The sequence below is a fragment of the Elephas maximus genome, chromosome 16 (assembly GCF_024166365.1).
Source record: "Elephas maximus indicus isolate mEleMax1 chromosome 16, mEleMax1 primary haplotype, whole genome shotgun sequence".
NCBI lineage: Eukaryota > Metazoa > Chordata > Mammalia > Proboscidea > Elephantidae > Elephas > Elephas maximus.
In genome coordinates, this window is record NC_064834.1 from 73,967,165 (window position 1) to 73,984,854 (window position 17,690).

At 42.3% G+C, this 17,690-nt stretch overlaps 1 protein-coding gene across 1 annotated transcript in view; it reads right to left on the bottom strand.

Moving 5' to 3' along the window:
* Positions 1-17,690, bottom strand: part of CPXM2 (carboxypeptidase X, M14 family member 2) — a 126,203-nt gene that overhangs the window by 16,733 nt on the left and 91,780 nt on the right. The window contains exons 8-10 of the mRNA XM_049854953.1: positions 5,616-5,739; positions 4,225-4,421; positions 2,466-2,645 (exon numbers count right to left, since the gene is read on the bottom strand). Of these exons, the coding sequence (XP_049710910.1) occupies positions 2,466-2,645; positions 4,225-4,421; positions 5,616-5,739 (501 nt within the window). The remainder of the gene's footprint in view (positions 1-2,465; positions 2,646-4,224; positions 4,422-5,615; positions 5,740-17,690) is intronic.

Sequence of the window (17,690 nt, forward strand, 5' to 3'; positions counted from 1 at the left end):
AAGGGAAATTATTTTATTTTACTTGCTTTTGATCTAAAAAAAGGGAAGGTAAAGCAACTATCTTCTTCACAGTATTTTCTTTTTTTTTTTGGTTCTTTAATAAGCTTTACTTTTTCGAACAGTTTTAGGTTTACAGAAAAATTGTGCAGAAATCCCAGAGTTCTCATACCCCATCTTCCTCCCACTGTGTGGTTTTCCCTGTTGTTAAGATCTTGTGGTCGAGTGGCACATTTGTTACGATGGCTGAGTCAATATTGATACATTGTTATTAAATATAGTTTACAGTGTGCGTTAGGGATCACTCTTTGTGTTGTACGGTTGTATGGGTTTGACAAATATGTAATGTTGTGTGTCCACCATGATAGTATCATACAGAATAGCTTCAATGTCCTATAACAATTTGCTTTTTTTCCCACTCAATGTTATGTTTCTAAGGTCCATCAGTGTTGCTTTACACAGCTGTAGTTCAGTTTTTCCACTCAGTATGACTACTCATCATTTATCTGTTCTCAGGATAATGAACGTATCAGTTATTTTCAATTTTTTGCTGTAATGAGCAGTGTTGCTTTTAATTTTCTTGTACTGTCTTCTGTAACACATGCTGAAATTTATCTTGCCTACATAACCAGAAGGAGCCCTGGTGGCACAGTGGTTAAGAGCTTGGCTGCTAACTAAAAGGTCGGCAGTTGGAATCCACCAGCATCTCCTTGGAAACCCTGTGGGGCAGTTCTACTCTGTCCTATAGAGTTGCTATGAGTCAGAATCGACTTGATGGCAACAGGTTTGGTTTTTTGGTTTATATAACTAGAAGTGGAATTGCAGAGTCATAAGATATATAAATATTCTACCTTATGAGGTGATCAAATTATTTTCCAAAATTGTGCTAAGTTACACTTTGGCCTTCAATGTAGAAGACCCACTGGCCCTAGTCCTCTCCCACACTTGAGCGTTGTCAGACTTCTTAATTTTGCCAATCATTTTTTTTAGGTTGCAATGTGCTTGCCATAAAATATAGCATTTCCCCACCCCTAAAGTTGGGTGGAGAAGCCCTGGCGGCACAATGCTTAAACGATCACCTGCTAACTGAAAGGTCGGTGGTTCAACCCACCAGCAGCTCAGGAGGAGAAAAGACCTGGTGATCTGCGCCTGTAAGGATTACAGCCTAGGAAATCCTATGAGGGAGTTCTACTCTGTTCTGTTCGGGTCGCTATGAGTTAGCATCGACTCCGCAGCAATGGTTTCTTTTCTTTCTTTTTCTGGGTATCAGCCCATTTTGTTGTTGTTGCTGTGTGCCGTCTGGTAGATTCCAACTTATAGCGACCCTGCAGGACAGAGCAGAACTGCCCCATACAGTTTCTAAGGAGCATCTAGTGGGTTCGAACCGCTGACCTTTTTGGTTAGCAGCCAAGCTCTTACCCGCTATGCCACCATGGCTCTGGGCTGACACCATGTGACTAAATTCTGGCCAATTAGATTAAGCAGAAGTATTGTGTGGGAATTCTAGGAAGGCCTCTTAAAAGAAATTGAATTATCTGAGGATTTTTTTTTTTTTTTTACACCATTTATCTCCTCTTCCTTTTCAGACATGACAGCTAGAGCACCAACTACCATCTTGGATTTGACCTTGAGGATGGAAGTCATGTGATAAACTGGTAGATTCAGGAGGACAGACGAATCCTGGGTCCCTAACAATTATGGGGTTTCTGTGTGGCCAGCCCTGTCCCGTCTGCCTCCATGATTCTTTTATGTGAAAACAGAAAACAGAGTTCTTAACCACCATGCCACCAGGGCTCCTTGTACTTTGTTAAGCCACTCTTATTTTGGTTTTTCATTTATGTGCAGCTGAGCCTAACCCTAACTTATGTAGTGAAGGCAGAGCTCTTGAAATGCATGTAGGACCAAAGAACAGGGGTCTGGAGGTAGGTTGTTATGGGCAGAGGAGGCAATAAAAGGCATGGACAATTTTGTGAGAATTACTTCTTCTACCACATACTCTGTGTGTGTGAAAGAAAACCTAAGAAACTTGGAGGAAACATTTTTCATCAGTTTCATTTTTCTTTCTGAAAGACGACATGTAATCATCTATGGGGACTTACTAAAATAAAAATATCTCAAGCAATCAGGGAGGGCCGAGGATAATTTCGGAGCAGTAACTGACAATAATGAGGGTAATAATGATAATAACAATAAATATACACCATTCTAGGATTCAGGGCAGGTTTTTGTTTTTGAAGCATTGTACAGTTGTAACAAAATATAATTAAATGATTTCTCTTCTATGAAGAATCTCCCTAAATATCAACGTAAAAGTAGATATTATCTAGCATATCTCCCTACTTTTGAAGAAACCATAAAAGAAAAAATGGCTTTGTCTTGTTCTTAAATGTCATATCTTCTGCAAATACAAGTGGGCATGAACGCTGGCCTTCTGCTGCTCGGCACATCATGAGCTGTTTTTTACTCACCGTGGCATTTTCGGACAGAAACCACTCCGGGATGGCAATGTAGTGATTGGGAACTCTCCTTGGGACATTCTGTCTGTCCTCCGCTTCCCAGAGCAGCGTGTTTAAGTCCGGGAAGTTGTTGTTGATGTCGATCCCCTCGTGGGTCCAGCGCCCCAGGGACCAGCCTCCCAGCTCCGAGCCCTGGGAGACAATCAGAACATGAGGGACCCACATCTTGTAGGCAGTCCTGATTCTAACACCCAAGAAGCACCCACAATATCTCCAATTAGGTGGTGCAATGGTTAAGTGCTCAGCTGCTAACCAAAAGGTTGTCAGTTCAAACCCACCAGCTGCTCTGCAGGAGAAAGACCTGGCAACCTGCTTCCATAAAGATTTACAGCCAAGAAAACCCTATGGGACAGTTCTACTCTACCACATGGGGTCGCCATGAGTTGAAATCAACAAAATAGTACCCAGCAACAACCACCATAAGCCTCTGGAAGTCTGTGACCCAGAGATGGTCTCCAAAGGAGGATCTTGAAAAGTCTTCCATTAATACATTAATATTTGGTGGGTGATGGATAAAACACCCCAACGACTCCAAAGAGGTAATGCAGAGAACCACTCCTACCACATGGAAATGCTGAAAAAAAAAACTCGGTCCCTCTGCCACCTCTTTCCTCCTCCCCTCTATACCGGTCAGCTGAACCCTTGAGTAGTATTGAATCTAAGACGCCATCATAGCAAAATCAACAACCATCGTATCAGCACTTTCTCCCTGCCCAGCCCACGATCCTGGCTTACTAGTTAGCACTGCAAATCCCTAGCCAACTATTTGTACCAATAAACACAAGTGAAATTCTATACTGTAGAGTTTGTATTTGCTAGGTCCTGTTGTTTTAAATACATTTTTCCACTTTATTCCCAGATATTGTGATATATAATTATAAATCTATATCATAACATAATACTAGCTATATTCAACACATAATGGAGACAGATTAGAACGTGAAACATAAACAGTATATCAGAATAGTAGAAACAATCCTCAGAGGACTGATGAGAAAATTAAAGGTTATATTCAATGTTAGCCCATGCCTGCCACTAAGCGCTCAATGAATGTTGTTATTTCATTGTATTATTATCTGTACATATAACATATCACACAGCCAGAATGCTGCTTAGAAGCGAGGATGGCAGGACTCCACCGTGCTTACTTTGGGCACATCATTAGGAAAGCCCAATTGCTAGAAAAGGACATCATGTTTGGTAAAATAGAAGGTCAGTGAAAATGAGGGAAACCGTCACTGAGACGGCTTACCCAAAAGCTGCAACGATGGTCTCAAACATACCAACAGTTGGGAAGATGGCACAGGACCAGGTAATGTTTCGTTCTGTTATACACAAGGATGCCACGAGTCGGAGCCAACTCAAAGGCTAACAACAACAACAACATTCATGCTCGCTTTCTGCCGTTTGTGGGCACGTCTACCTCTCAGGGTCACCTGCATTCTCCAATCCTGCTTGGAGAACACAGGTTTGAGAGTGATTGAATGGGACACAGCTGGAACAAGGAATGCTTGGAAGTAAGTTTGAAATAAATTTTAGGGAAACCCCTCTATCTTAAGTCACTGATGGTCAGGAAGCCCTTGTGGGTCTTTCCTGTCTCCAGAGAAAGACACTTAAAAAAGGAGCTTATCACGTGGAATCTCCGGTGCACTCAGGGCTCTGGAATGGGCCCAGCTGCTGGGGAAAGGGTGACGGGAGCCTGCACCATTACCGCTTCGTAGGCCTTCTCGTAGCCGTCGGGGTTGAGGGACGGCAGGATGTGAATGCGGGTCTCGTCTACCAGGTGGACGATGCGTTCATTGCGGGCCAAGTACTCCTGGCACAAGAACTGCATCAGCAGAAGCAGCAGCTCGCGGCCCAGCACCTCGTTGCCATGGGCGCCGGCGATGTAGTGGAACTCGGGCTCACCTGCACTCAGAGCGGGAGAACACAGCTCACACTGGGTGCTCACGGCCACAACGGCGCGTGTCACATGGTGCTAGGAGAAACCTCCAGTCACATAACCATACAGTTCTAGCCCTGTCTGTCCTCAAATCAACCTCCCAAATTATATCAGCATCCTTCCTTTTAGTCCCAAACAGGTATGTAAGACATTGTGTAGATGACACCAGCCACAGTGTAATAATGTTTATTCTGATTTTGCAAGAACAGGTAAAATAAGGCAGTGCTTACAGTAGAAAATGTACAAGTTACGCATGAGCCTTGGCAATTATCTTTCTTTATTGGACAGTAATTATTTTCCTTAAAAGTACTACCTATTAAACATTGCAAGGACTCAAAGAATAATAAATCTAAGCAGAAAATAGCCTATCGGGGCAAACCAGCAATGACACAACTTTATGAAGGACTGTCTTTGAATATTTTCTCTTTCGAAGCTCAGCTTTTTAAACGTTGGGATTTATCAGTGCCGGAGGTGGCTGACGTTTCTCCGGGTTCCCTGGCAAAGCTACTGCTTCTGCGGAAATGTGAGTTCACCAACAGGTAAAGCTCTTACCCTTTAAGAGGAACTCCAGAGAGGGCCTCCTGAGATAGCGATGGATGTTAAAGTTGAATGAATCAGACAAATCTTTACCCTCAATATCAGCAGACTTCTAAAGGATTCCCAGATTTACCAAAGGAAAAAAACCAGCCTACCATTGCTGGAGAAATACAAGTTAGGGAGGGATTGAACGAGAAGTGGCTAAAAACAGAAAATACTCAATTTAGAATTGATATTTAAAAAAAGATTAAAATTAAGGGAACTCTCTCTACCTTGAGCTATTAAGAATCAGGAAGTCCAGAATTTTCTCCCAGAATAGGGCTCTATTCTGGAAGTCCCCAGCCACTTCTCTTTGCACTATTGTGATTGGTCTCAGAGACGGAGGGCGTGGAATTAAATATGGTCCATTTGGGGAAAAGGAGGGCATTTCTAGATTAAATAACTCTACAGCCCATGTCACCAGAAGAGAGGGTCACAGAAGCAAAATCTGCAGAATCCTGTCTATGCAAGAGTCATCACGTGGACAGCTGATGCCCTACTGCGTGCATGTTCTCTTGGTGGGGAACCATCTCCTCGTCCTCTAAGACTGCACCACAGAGGCATCCCAGAGGCGCACCCCTCACCAACTTCGTGCTCCCCAGGGTTGTCCGAGATCTCCACAGCATACAGTTTCAGGCCCTGGTGGCTTTTGCCAATGTTGTAAATTCTGGTGATATTGGGGCACATTTCATTCACGACCTTCATCAACTGAAAAACAAGATGAATTAAAGGCTCTAAGCACCAACAGCTACGAAGCAGAGCAGGCAGAGCTGCCAAGAAGACAACCCGCCTCTGCTCCCCCCCACAGCCTCCCTCCCCGTGAACCTCCCCCCCCCACCCATTCTACCTGGAACTCTCCCCTGTGCCCCCTTCTCCCAAGGTAACACCTAGCTTTCCTTCCAGCACCTGCTCTATTGCCGATTCCTTTAGGAAGAAACCCATCCATTGCCATCTGCCCTCCCCCCCAGGTCTGGACTCCCAACGCCCCGCCCCAGGGTTGAGTTAGCACCTCTGTGTGGTGACTGCCTGGTTTCCTATTGCCCCCTCCTTGGCTGCCACATCCTCCAGGGCACAGACAGAGCCTTTCATCTCTGAATCCCTGCCTAAATAAGTATTTATGACTCAATACCAATTTTGTAATAATTTTTTGTGGTAAAATAAATATAACAAAACATTTACCATTTTCACCATTTTGAAGTGTGCGCTTCAGTGACACTAATACATTCACCATGCTGTGCCACCATCACCACTATTTCCAAAAGCATTTCACCATCCCAAGCAAAAACTCAGTGCCCCTTAATGGTAACTTCCCCCTTCCCCTCCCCCCCGCCACTAACAAGCTTTGGTCTTGTCTCTATGCATTTTCCTATTTGAGATAGTTTATGTAAGTGGGATCACACAGTATTTGTCCTTTTCTGTCTGACTTATTTCACTCAGCATAACGATTCCAAGGTTCACCCATGTTGTAGCGTGTATCAGCACTTCACTTCTCTTTATGCCTGAATAATATGCCACGTTTCGTTTATCCATTCATCCATTGCTGGACGTTTGGGTTGTTTCCACCTCTTGGCAATTGTGACTAATGCTGTCATGAACATTGGTGTACATGCGCTTGTTTGAGTCCCTGCTTTCAAGTCTTTCGGGTGTCTGCCTAGGATTAGGATTGCTCGGTCATATGGCAATTCCGTGTTTACCTTTCTGAGGACCTGACAAACTGTGTCCTACAGACGCTGCATCATTTTACACTCCCACCAGCAATGCATGGGTGTTCTAATTTCTCCACATCCTCACTAACACTTGTTATTTTCCATTTTTTCGACAATAGTCATGCTACTAGTGTGAAAGGAGCCCTGGTGGTGTAACAGTTAAGTGCTTAACTGCTAGCTGAAAGGTAGATTTGAACCCACCTAACAGCCCCATGGGAGAAAGACCTGGCAATCTGCTTCAGAAAGATTGTTGTTGTTAGGTGCCATCGAGTCGGTTCCGACTCAGAGAGAACCCCCAAGGGAGCAGGGGAACAGTGGGATGCAGACCCCAAATTCTCGTAAAAAGACCAGACTTAATAGTCTGACTGAGACTAGAAGGACCCCGGTGGCCATGGCCCCAGACCTTCTGTTGGCCCAGGACAGGAGAAAAAAAGCCAACTCTTCAGACACGGATTGGACTGGACAATGGGTTGGAGAGGGATGCTGGTGAGGAGTGAGCTTCTTGGATCAGGCGAACACTTGAGACTATGTTGGCATCTCCTGCCTGGAGGAGAGATGAGAGGGTAGAGGCGGTTAGAAGCTGGTGAAATAGATAGGAAAAGAGAGAGCAGAGGGACGGACTGGGCTGTCTCATTAGGGGGAGAGCAGCTGGGAGTATGTAGCAAGGTGTATATAAGTTTTTGTGTGAGAGACTGACTTGTTCCCTTGGGGGTTCTCTGTTGTGTTCCCTGTCAGAGCAGTCATCGGATGTAGCCGGGCACCATCTAGCTCTTCTGGTCTCAGGATGATTTTTTTTTTTTTTTATATAGTGCTATCGAGTCGTCTCTGGTTTATGTGGCCCTTTCCGTTTTTTTTTTTTTTCTGTTCTTGGGCTCGTAATTACCTTGTGTCCTTGGTGCTCTTTATTCTCCTTTGATCCAGGTGGCTTGAGACCAATTGATGCATCTTAGATGGCTGCTTGCTAGTGTTTAAGACCCGAGACGCCTCTCTCCAAGGTGGGATGCAGAATGTTTTCTTAATAGATATTATTATGCCAACTGACTTAGATGTCCCCTGAAACCATGGTCCCCGAACCCCCGTCCCTGCTACACTGGCCTTCGAAGCATTCAGTTTATTCTGGAAACTTCTTTGCTTTTGGTTTAGTCCAGTTGTCCTGACCTCGCCTGTATTGTGTGTTGTCTTTCCCTTCACCTAAAGTAGTTCTTATCTACTGTCTAATTAGTGAGTACCCCTCTCCCACCCTCCCTCCCCCCTCCCTCTCGTAACCATTGAAGAGTATTTTCTTCTCTGTTTAACTATTTCTTGAGTTTTTATAATAGTAGTCTTATACAATATTTGTCCTTTTGCAACCAACTAATTTCACTCAGCATAATGCCTTCCAGATTCCGATTCCTCCATGTTATAAAATGTTTCACAAATTCATCACTGTTCTTTATTGATGTATAGTATTCCATTGTGTGACTATACCATAATTTATTTATCCAGTCATCCACTGATGGGCACCTTGGTTGCTTCCATCTTTTTGCAATTGTAAACAGTGCTGCCGTGAACATGGGTGTGTTCCTGTAAAGTCCCTTATTTCTCTAGGATATACTCCAAGGAGTGGGATTGCTGGATCGTATGGTAGTTCTATTTCTAGCTTTTTGAGGATGCACCAAATCGATTTCCAAAGTGGCTGTACCATTTTGTATTCCCACCAGCAGTGTATAAGTGTTCCAATCTCTCCACAGCCTTTCCAACATTTATTGTTTTGTGTTTTTTGGATTAATGCCAGCCTTGTTGGAGATGAAATCTCATTGTAGTTGTGATTTGCATTTCTCTAATGGCTAATGATCGTGAGCATTTCCTCATGTATCTGTTAACTACCTGAATGTCTTCTTTAGTGAAGTGTCTGTTCATATCTTTCGCCCATTTTTTAATTGGGTATATTTGTGTTTTTGCAGTATCATGTAGATTTTAGAGATCAGGCACTGATTAGAAATGTCATAGCTAAAACCTTTTTCCCAGTCTGTAGGTAATCTTTTCACTCTTTTGGTGAAGTCTTTGGATGAGCATAGGTGTTTGATTTTTAGGAGCTCCCAGTTATCTAGTTTTTCTTCTGCATTGTTAGAAATGTTTTGTACACTGTTTATGCCATGCATTAGGGCTCTTAACATTGTCCCTATTTTTTCTTCCATGATCTTTATCATTTCAGATTTTATATTTAGGTCTTTGATCCATTTTGAGCTTGTTTTTGTGCATGGAGTGAGGTATGGGTCTTGTTTCATTTTTTTGCAGATGGATATCCAGTTATGTCAGCACCATTTTTTAAAAAGACTGTCATTTCCTCACTTAACTGTTTTGGGGCCTTTGTCAAATATCAACTGCTTATATGTGGATGGATTTATGTCTGGATTCTCAATTCTGTTCCATTGATCTATGTATCTGTTCCAGTACCAGGCTGTTTTGACTACTGTGGTGGTATAATAGGTTCTAAAATCAGGTAGAGTAAGGCCTCCCACTTTGTTCCTCTTTTTCAGTAATGCTTTACTTACCTGGGGCCTCTTTCCCTTCCACATGAAGTTGGTGATTTGTTTCTCCATCTCATTAAAGAATGTTGTTGGAATTTGGATCAGAATTGCATTAAATGTATAGGTCGCTTTTGGTAGAATAGACATTTTTATAATGTTAAGTCTTCCTATCCATGAGCAAGGTGTGTTTTTCCACTTACGTAGGTCTCTTTTGGTTTCCTGCAGAAGCATATTGTAGTTTTCTTTGTATAAGTCTTTTACATCTCTGGTAAGATTTATTCCTAAGTATTTTATCTTCTCGGGGGCTACTGTAAATGGTATGGATTTGGTCATTTCCTCTTCGATGTTCTTTTTGTTGGTGTAGATGAATCCAACTGATTTTTGTGTGTTTATCTTGTAGCCTGATAGTCTGCTGAACTCTTCTATTAGTTTCAGTAGTTTTCCTGAGGGTTCCTTAGGGTTTTCTGTGTATAAGATCATGTCGTCTGCAAATAGAGATAATTTTACTTCTTCCTTGCCAATCTGGACGCCTATTATTTCTTTATCTAGCCTAATTGCTCTGGCTAGGACCTCCAGCACAATGTTGAATAAGAGTGGTAATAAAGGGCATCCTTGTCTGGTTCCCGATCTCAAGGGGAATGCTTTCAGACTCTCTCTATTTAGGATAATGTTGGCTATTGGCTTTGTACAAACACCATTTATTATGTTGAGGAATTTTCCTTCTATTCCTATTTTGCTGAGAGTTTTCCTCACGAATGAGTGTTGAACTTTGTCAAATGCCTTTTCTGCATCAATTGATAAAATCATGTGATTCTTCTCTTTTGTTTTATTTATGTGATAAATGGATTACATTAATTGTTTTTCTAATGTTGAACCATCCCTGCATACCTGGTATGAACCCCACTTGGTCATGGTGAATTATTTTTTTGATATGTTGTTGAATTCTATTGGCTAGAATTTTGTTGAGGATTTTTGCATCTATGTTCATGAGGGATATAGCTCTGTAATTTTCTTTTTTTGTGGTGTGTTTACCAGGTTTTGGTATCAGGGATATGGCAGCTTCATAGAATGAGTTAGGAAGTATTCCGTCCTTTTCTATGCTCTGAAATACCTTTAGTAGTAGTGGTGTTCACTCTTCTCTGAAAGTTTGGTAGAACTCTGCAGTGAAGCCGTCCGGCCAGCGTTTTTTTTGTTGTTGGGAGTTTTTTGATTACCTTTTCAAACTCTTCTTTTGTTACGGGTCTATTTAGTTGTTCTACCTCAGTTTGTGTTAATTTATGTAGGTAGTGTGTTTCTAGGAATTCATCCATTTCTTCTAGGTTTTCAAATTTGTTAGAGTACAATTTTTCATAGTAATCTGATATGATTCTTTTAATTTCACTTGGGTCTATTGTAATATTGCCCGTCTCATTTCTTATTTGGGTTATTTGCTTCCTCTTCTGTTTTTCTTTTGTCAGTTTGGCCAATGGTTTATCAGTTTTGTTGATTTTTTCGAAGAACCAGCTTTTGGTCTTGTTAATTCTTTCAATTGTTTTTCTGTTTCAGCTCTAATTTTTATTATTTCCTTCTGGTGCCTGAGGGTTTCTTTTGTTGCTCTCTTTCTGTTTGTTCAAGGTGTAGGGATAATTCTTTGATTTTGGCCCTTTCTTCTTTTTGTATATGTGCATTTATTGATATAAATTGACCTCTGAGCACTGCTTTCGCTGTGTCCCAAAGGTTCTCATAGGAAGTGTTTTCATTCTCAATGGATTCTATGAATTTCTTTATTCCATTCTTAGTGTCTTCTATAATCCAGTCTTTTTGAGCAGGGTATTGTTCAGTTTCCAAGTGTTTGATTTCTTTTTCCTGCTTTTTCTGTTATCGATTTCCACTTTTATGGCCTTATGGTCAGAGAAGATGCTTTGTAATATTTCAATGTTTCGGATTCTGCTAAGGCTTGCTTTATGACCTAATATGTGATCTATTCTAGAGAATGTTCCATGTGCACTAGAAAAGAAAGTATACTTGGTTGCTGTTGAGTGGAGTGTTCTATATATGTCTATGAGGTCAAGCTGCTTGATTGTGGCATTTAGATCTTCCGTGTCTTTATTGAGCTTCTGTCTGGATGTCCTGTCTTTCATTGAAAGTGGTGTGTTGAAGTCTCCTACTATTATTGTGGAGCTGTCTATCTCACTTTTCAATGTTGATAGAGTTTGTTTTATGTATCTTGCAGCCCTGTCACTGGGTGCATAAATATTTAATATGGTTATATCTTCTTGGTATATTGTCTCTTTAATCATTATATAGTGTCCTTCCTTATCCTTTATGATGGATTTAACTTTAAAGTCTATTCTGTCAGAAATTAATATTGCCACTCTTACTCTTTTTTGCTTGTTGTTTGCTTATTTTTTTCCATCCTTTGAGTTTTAGTTTGTTTGTGTCTCTAAGTCTAAGGTGTGTCTCTTGTAGGCGGCATATAGACAGATCATTTTTTTAATCCATTCTGCCACTCTCTGTCTCTTTATTGGTGCATTTAGTCCATTTACATTCAGGGTAATTATGGATAGGTATGAATTTAGTGCTATCATTTCGATGTCTGTTTTTGTGTGCTGTTGACAATTTCTTTTACCCATTTAATTTTGTGTGCTGAGTAGATTATCTTTTATATATTGTCCTTTCCTCATATTTGTTGTTGATTTTGTTTCCGCTGAATCACTATTTTTTTCTTGTATTTTATTTTGATGAGTAGGACAGTTTGTCTCCTTTGTGGTTACTTTATTATTTACCCTTATTTTTCTAAATTTAAACCTAACTTTTATTGCCTTCGTATCGCTGTATCTGCGATATGGAAGATCTATGATTACACTTCTTAGTCCTTCTTTATTGTTTTAATGTTGTCTGCTTTTATATAATAACATCGCTATTACCCTGTTTTGAGCTTTTTTTTTTTAAATCTTGCTTTGTTTTTTTTATTTCTCTGTCTGGGTTGATTTCTGATTGCTCTGCCGAGTGTTCTAGTGTTGGGTTGATACCTGATATTATTGATTTTCTAACCAAAGAACTCCCTTTAGTATTTCTCGTAGTTTTGGTTTGGTTTTTACGAATTCCCTAAACTTCTGTTTACCTGGAAATGTCCTAATTTCACCTTCATATTTAAGAGACAGTTTTGCTGGGTATATGATTCTTGGATGGCAATTTTTTCCTTTAATTTTTTAAATATGTCATCCCATTGCCTTCTTGCCTGCATGGTTTCTGCTGAGTAGTCTGAGCTTATTCTTATTGGCTCTCCTTTGTAGGTGACTTTTCGTTTATCCCTAGCTGCTCTTAAAATTCTCTCTTTATCTTTGGTTTTGGCAAGTTTGATTATAATACGTCTTGATGACTTTCTTTTAACATCTACCTTGTGTGGAGTTTGATGAGCATCTTGGATAGATAACTTCTCATCTTTCGCGATGTCAGAAAAGTTTTCTGCCAACAAATCTTCAACAATTTTCTCTGTATTTTCTGTTATCCCTCCCTGTTCTGATACTCCAATCACTCGTAAGTTATTTCTCTTGATAGAGTTCCACGTGATTCTTAAGGTTTCCTCAATTTTTAATTCTTTTATGTGATTTTTCTTGAAATATATTAGTGCCAAGTGGTTTATCTTCAAGTTCAGAAATTCTGGCTTCTATGTGCTCAATTCTGCTCCTCTGACTTTCTATTGAGTTGTCTACTTCTGTAATTTTATTGTTAATCTTCTGAATTTCTGATTGCTGTCTGTCTATGGCTTTTTCTAGCTTATTAAATTTTTCATTACATTCCTGAATAATCTTTCTAATTTCTTCAATTGTTTTATCTGTGTGTTCCTTGGCTTGTTCTGCATATTGCCTCATTTCCTTCCTGATGTCTCGAAGGGTTCTGTATATTAATCTTTTGTATTCTGCCTCTGATAATTCCCGGAATGCACTTTAATCTAGAAGATCCCTGGGTTCTTTTTTTGAGAGCTTGTCAAGGTGATCATGGTCTGTTTCTTTATGTAACTTGATATTGACTGTTGTCTTTGAGCCATCTATAAGCTATTGTATTAGTTTATGCTTGCTTACTGTGTCACAGCTTCTTACTTTGTTTTGTTTTGATATGCCCAAATGGGATGCTTCAGTGAGCTAGCTTGATTATTTTTGCCTTTGGAGCTCTGGTGTCCTGTCCCCAGATGGCTAGAGCTGTTATCAGGTATATCAGCCCAAGAGTCCACTCACTTTTCTTGTATGAATTCAGCTCAGGTGTCCAGGTAGCTGATCATGAAGTGTGTGGTACAGGCTCTGTTCTACAGTCTTAGAGGGGCAGGGGTCATTGGTGTATGTACCGGTATCTGATTGCAGCAGGGGGTCACGATCTCAACAAGGCAGGGAGCTGAGAACTGACCCCTGAGTGTCCCTGAGAAAAGTGCATCCCTGATCCCTAGAGTGTGCAGGTGGGTGGGTTCTGCAGACGGACCATGGGCACCCAGTGTTTTTGGTTGCAAGGACTGGGAGGTACCAGTTATCCTTGGATCCCTGTCATGGGTGGCTGGGTGACCTGAGTGGAGCTACCAGTCCTTAGGGCCCTGATGTGGGTAGGTGAGGACCCTGTTTAATAGACAAATCAATGTCAAACATCAAACACCCACCTCTCCATCACACAGCTGAAACAGTTGGAGTCTGCCAACAAGGGTCTATTTTCCTGAAATAGGCCCGCACAGGTCCATGCAGAGGGGAAAAGTACGCAAATTCCACGGACCATTTATGCCTGGACAGGAGCCACTTCTCCCGGTTAGTGGAGCAGGCAAATTATCTTTTCCCCCAGTTGCAAATTTTTTCCTTCCCCAAGGCAGGGAGGATGGCTCTAGGAGTTCAACAGGGCCCATATCGGGTCCAGGGAATTCAGCCGCTGAAGCTGGTTTGGGGGTGGGGGATGCAGTAAAATATACGCAAGTACTTTGCTTTTTGCCAAGAGCACCGTTCTTCTCTGGTTCCGGAGGTGTGAGTAGGCTGCGTGGGTGGCTGCTTCTCCCTGAGGAAACTGTGGCCAAATGCTAGTACCAGCCTGCCTCTGCCGCCGCTCTGGGAATGGTGCCTGAGGGCTCCCGGCAATTCAGGTCCGGTAACTCCTCTCCGTTTCTGAACTGTCTCTTCCTTCCCCTGCCCCTCAGTTCATTTTCTAGCCTGCCTTTGATGCTCAGGGCTCCTAGCTTGTCATAAATATACTCGTTTCACTTGTTTTTTTCAGGTCTTTGTTGTAAAGAGGGCTCGTCTATTCTGCCATCTTGGCTCAGCCTTTGGGCTTCGTCCTTTTGAAAGATGAGCTGGAGCTTGGCTGGTGGTCAGAGAGGAAGGGCACAGGTCATGGAGGGCGAGCATGGACCTGGACTTGCTCTGACAACCTCTCAGGGAAACTTCCATCCACCGAATGATCCACAAAATGTCCTTGTAAGTTGTGAATAAACAAATCTGTTACAAATGTCATGGTGGGTTAACATCTGTTAGAACCGGAAAATTGCCATTACACGGAATTTATGATACAGCTGAGTTACAGTTGTGTGTACTTCATTTACCTCCCCTAGCATAACACTACGCAACGGCAGAACAGAGAGGGTTTAAGGAACACCACGAATGTTTCTAAAGGACTGGAAGGATTGACTGCTGCCATCGCTTTGCTTTTACGGCACACCTATGAGGTGTTCCAGGTGCAGCCTTGGTCCAAACTTCAGGTTCTAATTTCTCACTGCTCCTGGTAGGGAATGGGGTTCCCTTGATGAGAACTCACTTTGTGTCACAATATTTAGGTGAGAGAAGGCTGACACTAAAGGACTCTTGTTTGCAAAACCAGAAACCCACCCCAAATGGAGGACAACATAGGAGGAAAACAGTGTCTAAGCCCGACAACAGGAGGGATGAATATTGCAGGATGAGGTGGAGCCACACACGAGGACTGCTGTTTTAGGAAGAAACACAGCAATCATGTGGCTAATGATAAGTACAATAATAAGAAGTTTGATTTCTCTACTGAATCTCATCATCATGACAACCAGGCAAGGTAGGTAAGTAAGGCAGATGTGATTGGCCCCATTCTACAGACACGGAGACTGAGGCTCAGAGCAACATTAAGTTATTGCCCTAGGTAACACAGATGGTGCCAGATGGAACCAGGACTTTGGACTCTCAGGGCTTGTGTCATACTCATATTCACCCATGAAGTTTCAATAAAGCCATCAGGACAAGCACCTTCTTCCACCCAGTTGGTCTGTTGTACTCTGTGACTGTCCTGAAAGACGGCTACGGCACAGTGCCCCTCTGCTTTGGGGCCCCTGCTGGGTGTTGAGCCATCCTTCACCACCAACACTGACCTTGGCAAGTCCTGATCCATAGATGACCCACAATCTTGCTTTCAGATCAATGGCTAGTTCTGCAGACGAGAGAGTCAGCTCATCATGAATGAGGCAATGAATGCCTAGCATTCATCACAGGGTCTGGCTGTCATTTAATGCTTATCTTCCTCCCCCTTTCAGTTAGCTGTAGGGAGCTGTGCATCCAGGGCTACAGACTGTGACCTTGACGCTGGAATAGACAGATGGCACCTTCCCCTGGGATGCACAACTGAGCCGTGGACACATCTCTCAGCATGACATGGCTCTCAGGCCACGAGTCATCGGAATCACTTCCTTACACTTTACACTGTTGCGTATTCTTATACCAGCCACAGTCGCTCTGGAAAAACGCCAGTGAAATAAATGACCCTCATGCCACTGTGCCGTGGCATTGCAAGTATCCTTGCAAAATGGAGAGTGTGGGCATTTGAAGAGTCAACTCCTTTATAGGGGTCCTCTATAAATCTCTCCATACAGCGGGCCCTTAGAAATGCCACCAGCAACACTAAGGACCTGCGTGGTGACCTGCCCAACTCCTTTCAGCAAAGCAACCAGGAGCTTCACCAGGAATAGAGTTCTCCATTTAAACGCAGCTCCTTCTACCAAGAAAATACAATTATTTATTCCCAAAAAGAGTCAAAGTGTTTTGTTTGTTTGTTTTGAGTTTTGGTCTTTGTGGTAAATATTTGAGTCTTGACAGTTAAAGAGGGCATAAGGAACAGAATTTGTCTGATGACCATAGAGCATGTATTCTCAATGAGGGCGAAATCATCCCCAAGGGGGAAATTGGTTCCTTGGAGTCTTAAAAATCTTAGTTATTACAATGCTTCATGGTCCTCCAAACCTCAACCCTACCCAACAAAGTCTTATTCCTTAGTACTTAATATAATGAGGTGGGTGATTAAGGAAAAAATATCTAAAAAGACTCCCTAGGAGGGCAACAATGGGGAAAAAAAATTGAGAAACACTGCCTTAGATAGTAGCCAGGCTTGAAAGACACTTAACCTCTTCAAGGTAGTTTCTCTGCCTTTAAAATAGGAAGAAACTTTGCCATCCTGGCATCTGCTGACTCCTAGGCACTGCTGCTTCCCTTCTCTGCTGAAGGGGATAAAATAAGCTCCTTCTTCTAGGAGTTCAATTTCTGGTAATAAATCAGAAGGAAATTATTCTCATAGGATGGTACAATTGTATGCATGATGGCACTTTTTGCAGGGGGTTTTATATTTTCTCAGTATTAATTAAATTTGAGAGCTATCAAAATGCCCTGGAACAAGAAAACACTGAGAAAACTATGATGTGTCCATTCACCAGAATATCCTGCAACATCACGACTATGAAGAGAGCAAGGGAAAATGGCTAATGATGGAATACTGGTTACCAAGAGAAGCAGGGCAAAGTTGGAACCATTCTGTGACCAAAACCATGGAATTCTGTGAACATATAAGTCAAACTCTGGATAGGAATGGGGAAAAATGAAAACTGTCGATTCTTTAGAGTAGAGGGCTTGTCAATGCTTACCTTTAGACTTTCAGTTGGTATCTGATATTGATACAATATTGTTTGTCCTATGAATTAAAACGGTGCAAAAGGAAGAGTGAAAAGAAAGCTGTTCCCTTCCACCATCTTTCCTCAGTTGCCTGAGAAACAGACACTGTACTTGGCCAAATGGAGAAGAAATTCCAGAAGGAGGGAGGAATCATAGTGAGAGGAACCCCACTGTGAGGAGTTGGTTGGCCAGGGTCTGCAGGCCTGCTGCCTGCCCTGGCTTCCTGCCACCGTTGCTACCCAGCATGGAGCAGGTGGGCAGACTACTGCTGCCCCCAGTCTGATGCCTCTGAGTGCCCGTACTGCCCTGGAAATCAATACCACTCGCTGGCTACCGTCCAACCCATGTTTCACTACTTGCCTTCTTTCTACCTGCTTCACTCAGCTTACCAACCAACCAACTGCTGTGTCCTGAGCATCTGGGACTTGACACCCTGCCCCAAAGCAAAGTCATTAACCTTCTCAAAACCATGTCTTTCCCACCCCCTGCGGATGGTCCCCCCGTGCCCCTTTGAAGCACATCGTGCCCTTCTC